This window comes from Chelonia mydas, chromosome 6 (assembly GCF_015237465.2).
Source record: "Chelonia mydas isolate rCheMyd1 chromosome 6, rCheMyd1.pri.v2, whole genome shotgun sequence".
Taxonomy (NCBI): Eukaryota; Metazoa; Chordata; order Testudines; family Cheloniidae; genus Chelonia; species Chelonia mydas.
In genome coordinates, this window is record NC_051246.2 from 65,944,172 (window position 1) to 65,949,176 (window position 5,005).

Sequence of the window (5,005 nt, forward strand, 5' to 3'; positions counted from 1 at the left end):
ATATATGTAGCTGAGCCTTAGTAACAGTCCAGCAGTTGTTTGGACCCCACTGTGCCCATGTGGTTCCTTCATATTGAGTATGTTATGCAAAGAGCAAAAGACACAACATGAACCTTCTAGTGATAGAATCTAACATGGGGAGGAAGGCGGGTGAAAGCACAAGACTTGGAGCCAGGAGATTTGTGTTGTATTCCTACCTCTGCTGCAATCTCATCATGTGATTGAGGTGCGGAACTATGTCTGGCCAAATTTTCCCCATCTGTAAAATGGAGATAAGGATAATGGGGATGGTGCATGTTTACGAGGCTTCATTAATGAATGTTTCTAAAGTGCCTTGTGATCTTCAGATGACAGATCCTGTGCAAGGACAAATTATTATTATTGTTTTGTTATGTATTTGCCCTTTCTTCCTTCTCTCCAGAACACCTGTCATAGCGGGAGGCATCTTTGTGATCGATAAATCCTGGTTTAACCATCTGGGAAAATATGACACTCAGATGGACATCTGGGGAGGAGAGAATTTTGGTGAGTGGTGAAATTAGTCAATGCCCTCTCTTTCCCCCCACCATCTTCCTCCTCACACAGAAAGTGACGCCAGGAAATCTTTGTCAGACAAAATATGCTTTCCTGTGGGCATTTCATGTAATTAACATAATACTTGCATATAGATGGGATACATTCCCAATCCACAAAAACACCCCACTCCAAAGATCTGTGTATCAATGTAAGGTTCTAGACATCAGACAACCACAGTGTCAGTCAGATCCATATTACTGGCTCATGTGTATATCAAAGATATAAGCTCTTCAAGGTAGGGACCATCTTTTTGTTGTATATGTACAGCACCTAACAGGACAGATCATGATCTTTGAGTGGGGCCTTCTAGGTGCTACAGAAATACACATAAATAACAATTACATCTGTGGTACTTAACATCAGATCTTCGGGAGAGATTCTCTTTTCTGTCCCACTCCACAAGTCTTCAAGTGGAACATCACCACCATTCAACCTTTCTATATACATCCCTTCTTCCCCTAGTAAAGGTGAGTTCTTATCCATGACAATTGCTTTGAAATGTAGTGTTCCTAGTATGTCAGGCCTCTTTGGGAGTGAAAGCTGGGTACAGATACTCATAATGAAGACTCTTAAACTGGGACCAAGCTCTAAAACCCTCTGAGGAATATCTCCCCAGGTACTGTTATTATTAGCAAAGCACTGAAATCTGTTTCTCCAGTACTACCAAAGGTGACAATTGGAGGCATCTCTTTCTCCCAAACGAGATGATGCCATGTGCTGTAGAATCATCACATGTAAGTCAGGGTTAGAGACAGCAAGAGAACTGAAAAGAGGAGCACAGAGAAATCAAGTATTTGGGACTCGATTAAAATGAATTGCTGGTGAGGGAGTGTGGAATTAAAATAACTAATTTATTTGTCTTTCCTGTTAACCGAAATGAATCTGTACATATCTCTTTCTGTATTTCAATACCTCATGTCGTAATAAAACCACTCCCTCTGGCCTGACTCTCTGGAATTATAAAGTGATTTTGCTCACTATTTGAGCAGTTCCAAACATGGCCTGCCTGCAGTACATATTTCTTAGGATTACCTAAGGAGCTCAGAAGAGTACTTTCCATTAGGCGGAGGGAACCCTCTCTAAGACACATAGGAAATGGTGATCTGTCAGAATTCAGACATGTGGCAGTAGGAGGATCATTAAGAATGTGATAAAGCTGCCACAAATTTATTCAGTTTGCATTATTAATTAAATTGCAGATAAATTCCGTTCAAAAGAATATTGCATCCCGTGCTTTCGGCTTCTGAAAGGATAAACTAGGAACGGGGAAAACAAAGTTGCGAGGTGGAGTCTTTGTTGTAAAGATCTGATGTCGGGTTACTCAATATGATATTTCTTCAGATTTCTGTAAACCTCTGTTGGTGCCCATCTCATCAATTAAAATACAATATAAAGCTCATTCCACCTTGACACATAAATTATATATCTATTAGAAAACAGGAGGATAATAAAATAGAAAATGGTAATGGATATTTTTCATTTTTGTTTTGTTTATTGAAAACCAGGTTTTTGGTATATGACAAATCTTGATTTTTTTTATAAAATTTGTATTAAAAATGCCACATTTTTTCATGAAAAACAAAATATTTTACAACCAACCATTTTTTGTGGATTTTTTTTTAAAGGCCATTTTTTGACAAATTTCTTGTTTGAAAATTTCTCCCAGCTCTACTTGCGAGTGAGCAGGGTTTAAAAGGAGGCAGAGTGTGGGAGGCAAATGTATATCCAAAGGGATATGGTAAAAGGATGCTTCACTACACACTCCCCTACAGAATCTTGCTCCAGCTAGGAGACAGGAGTAACTTGGTCCCTAGATGCAAGCACTCCAAGCAAGTTTTCATGGCAGCGAGATATATTAGGTATGTGGAGTATGTGATTCCCAGCTTGAGCACACATACCCACGCTAGCTCTGATCAAGCTAACAATAGAGTGTAGCCATGGCAACACGAGCAGTGGGAGGGATTAGCCATGCTCAGTACATACAAATCCAAGACTATAGGCATATACTTGGGGCTGCTAGCCACTCACGCAGTTGCAGCTACATTATTTTTAGCACACTACGTCGATCAAAGTTAGCGTGGGTATGTCTCCCGAAGCTAGGCATCACACTCTCCTCTCTAAGTGTAACTGTACCCTTAGTTGGTAAAAGTCTCTTAGGGGAAGTGGAGAAACTCACAGTCCTTGAGTCATCTAAAACTGCAAAGCACTTGGAAACATACAGTACATAACAATCCAACATATGCCCCAGGAGATGGGCTAAATCACCTAGTAGATCTTCTCCATCTCCAATTTCTATTCCATATTTGAAGGAAAGAAGTCAGAATAAAATGATGTATTGTTGTGTGAACTGCATCATCTTTTTGTCCTTTTCACCTGCCTTCAAGGATCCTGCTGCTTTATGGATATGGAATAGATACACTCTCTCTCTGTATGTGCATGTGTGTGCGTGTGCATGTCCGTTTGTGTCCTTCCACGTCCACCTAAAATCAAGAACTGTCTTGAAACCCATACATCAGGTTAACTGAACAAACTGGCTTCAGGATTTCACAATGGATATATTTGATACAGTTATTAGGATGCAACCTGGCCCAGATTGAGTCAGAACCTAGTTCCAGGAGTGAAAAAGCCAGTTGGACACAATGCCAGAAGAAACGTATAGCTTGGCTTTTTTCAAAGACCTTCCCTGCCTATGAAGCTGGGGAGCTTTCTTCTGCTGTTGTCTCTCAACTGATCCCTGTTGGGCACAGACTGTCTGGGATGTGTGAGAGGAATTAAAAGATAGCAGTGAAAATGTGACTTATTAACATTTTCTCCTTTATTCAGAGGCAGAAGTAGAAGCCATTTTAAAAACAAATAACCCACTCATGTTAAACAATCCTGCCCACTCCTTCCAAAGGAGCTGGACTGGCAACCTGCGGGTGGGAGGCCTGAAGTATGGTAGCCATGGGGCCTGCATGGCAGATTTCAGGCTGAAAGGATTTTTTTTTAACTTAATGTTGTATCTCCTGCCCCATGGCCTGAGGAAGACCCCAGGCGAGTAAAATTTTTGAAGGAGAATCTATATGACCTGAAGTCTGTGGAGGGCCCCATTGTTGTAGGGAATCTTATGCAATTCTTTCCAACTCCCTAGTTGATTTTTTTGCCTACTACCCTTCCTCTTTTGTTGCTTTCACCTCCACATCGAGTGCAAGTGGGGAACCCATCCAGTCTGGCACAGTGATTCAACCTGGGGGGAAGACAGACAACCCATAATCCTTAACAAGGGCCTGTCTCTTCTGTGATGCAATGAGCTTCTGCACATCAAAGTCCCCGTGTTCCTACAATTCTTTAACAAAATGTTGACTTTGACTTCTGGATCAGTTGGGTTTCTGTCAGCAATGTGTGTATGTGTGTGTTTCTCTCAAATAAACTGGACGGAATTCTGCTCTTGCGAGAGGTAACTGTGAGCTGCGGCCCAGTGTTTTCACTCCTCTACCATTTTTGGCAGAGCCAGGTGGGTTGGGAGCGTTATAATGAGACGGTGTCAGACAACTGAAGCATTAATGTGAGATGTACTGCAACTGCTGGGATTCCAGGGGCCAGGAGAGAGAAGGGAAGGGGAGATACAGTGTTTAGATGGGCAGTGGTGGCCAAACTTTGCCATGGCAAGGGGCCACAAGCACCTGAGCTAAGCAGATATATTTAATTGGATATACATAAACCTGATCAGCTGGGTCATTGCCCTGAAATTAGAGGGAGAGAGCAACCCTGGCCCACACTTGGCAGCTGTGTACGATATGCTCTGTTTCAAAACTGTGCTCGAGTGATGTCAGTGGGGGCGTGGCAAAGGGAACAGGACTCCAGGCATGGACCGCTTAAGTAAACCAAAGGACCTCCCTGACTCCTCTTCTCTCTGTCATTTCCTATTCTCTCACACCTGTCCACCTTTTTCCTCAATCTGTTCCTTTTCTTCCATGTACCTACTCTTCCCTATAGACTTGGCACCCATTCTGACTTCTTCAGGGGTGTCTATTTTCCTGGGGCAGCCCCATCTCTTGTAGACAGGGCTTGTGGGCCACTGAAGTCCAGTGTCATGTCAGCAATATCTGTTGCCAGAAGCCATTCTAAGTGTCTGGCAGCCACAAGGCCCAGGATAAATGAGTAGGTCTCTTGCTAAAGGGATGGTCTCAGAGAGAGGAGAGGGACGTGAGGAAGGTTGGGAAGTCTAAGAAGGATCAACTCAATTTTAACAAAGAGAGACATGTTTTCTCTCCATCAATTCGTCCCTTCTGGTTTTGCCAGGGACTGTGTCTATGGCATCTATGCAGGGAAAGGAGGCAAAGCCATTCAGGTGCCGGGTATGAGGCGGCTTTTTCTGGCCAGTATTCTTGGAAGTTTTACTTGTATTGCTTGTCTGGCTGTACCTTCTGATGCTTGGGATCTCTTCCAG

General features: G+C 42.7%; 1 protein-coding gene across 2 annotated transcripts in view; it reads left to right on the plus strand.

Annotated features, from left to right (window-relative positions):
- Window positions 1-5,005, plus strand: part of GALNT16 (polypeptide N-acetylgalactosaminyltransferase 16) — a 129,670-nt gene that overhangs the window by 98,203 nt on the left and 26,462 nt on the right. For both annotated transcript variants that reach the window (XM_037900299.2, XM_043549370.1), the window contains exon 10: window positions 422-525. In XM_037900299.2, the coding sequence (XP_037756227.1) occupies window positions 422-525 (104 nt within the window). The remainder of the gene's footprint in view (window positions 1-421; window positions 526-5,005) is intronic.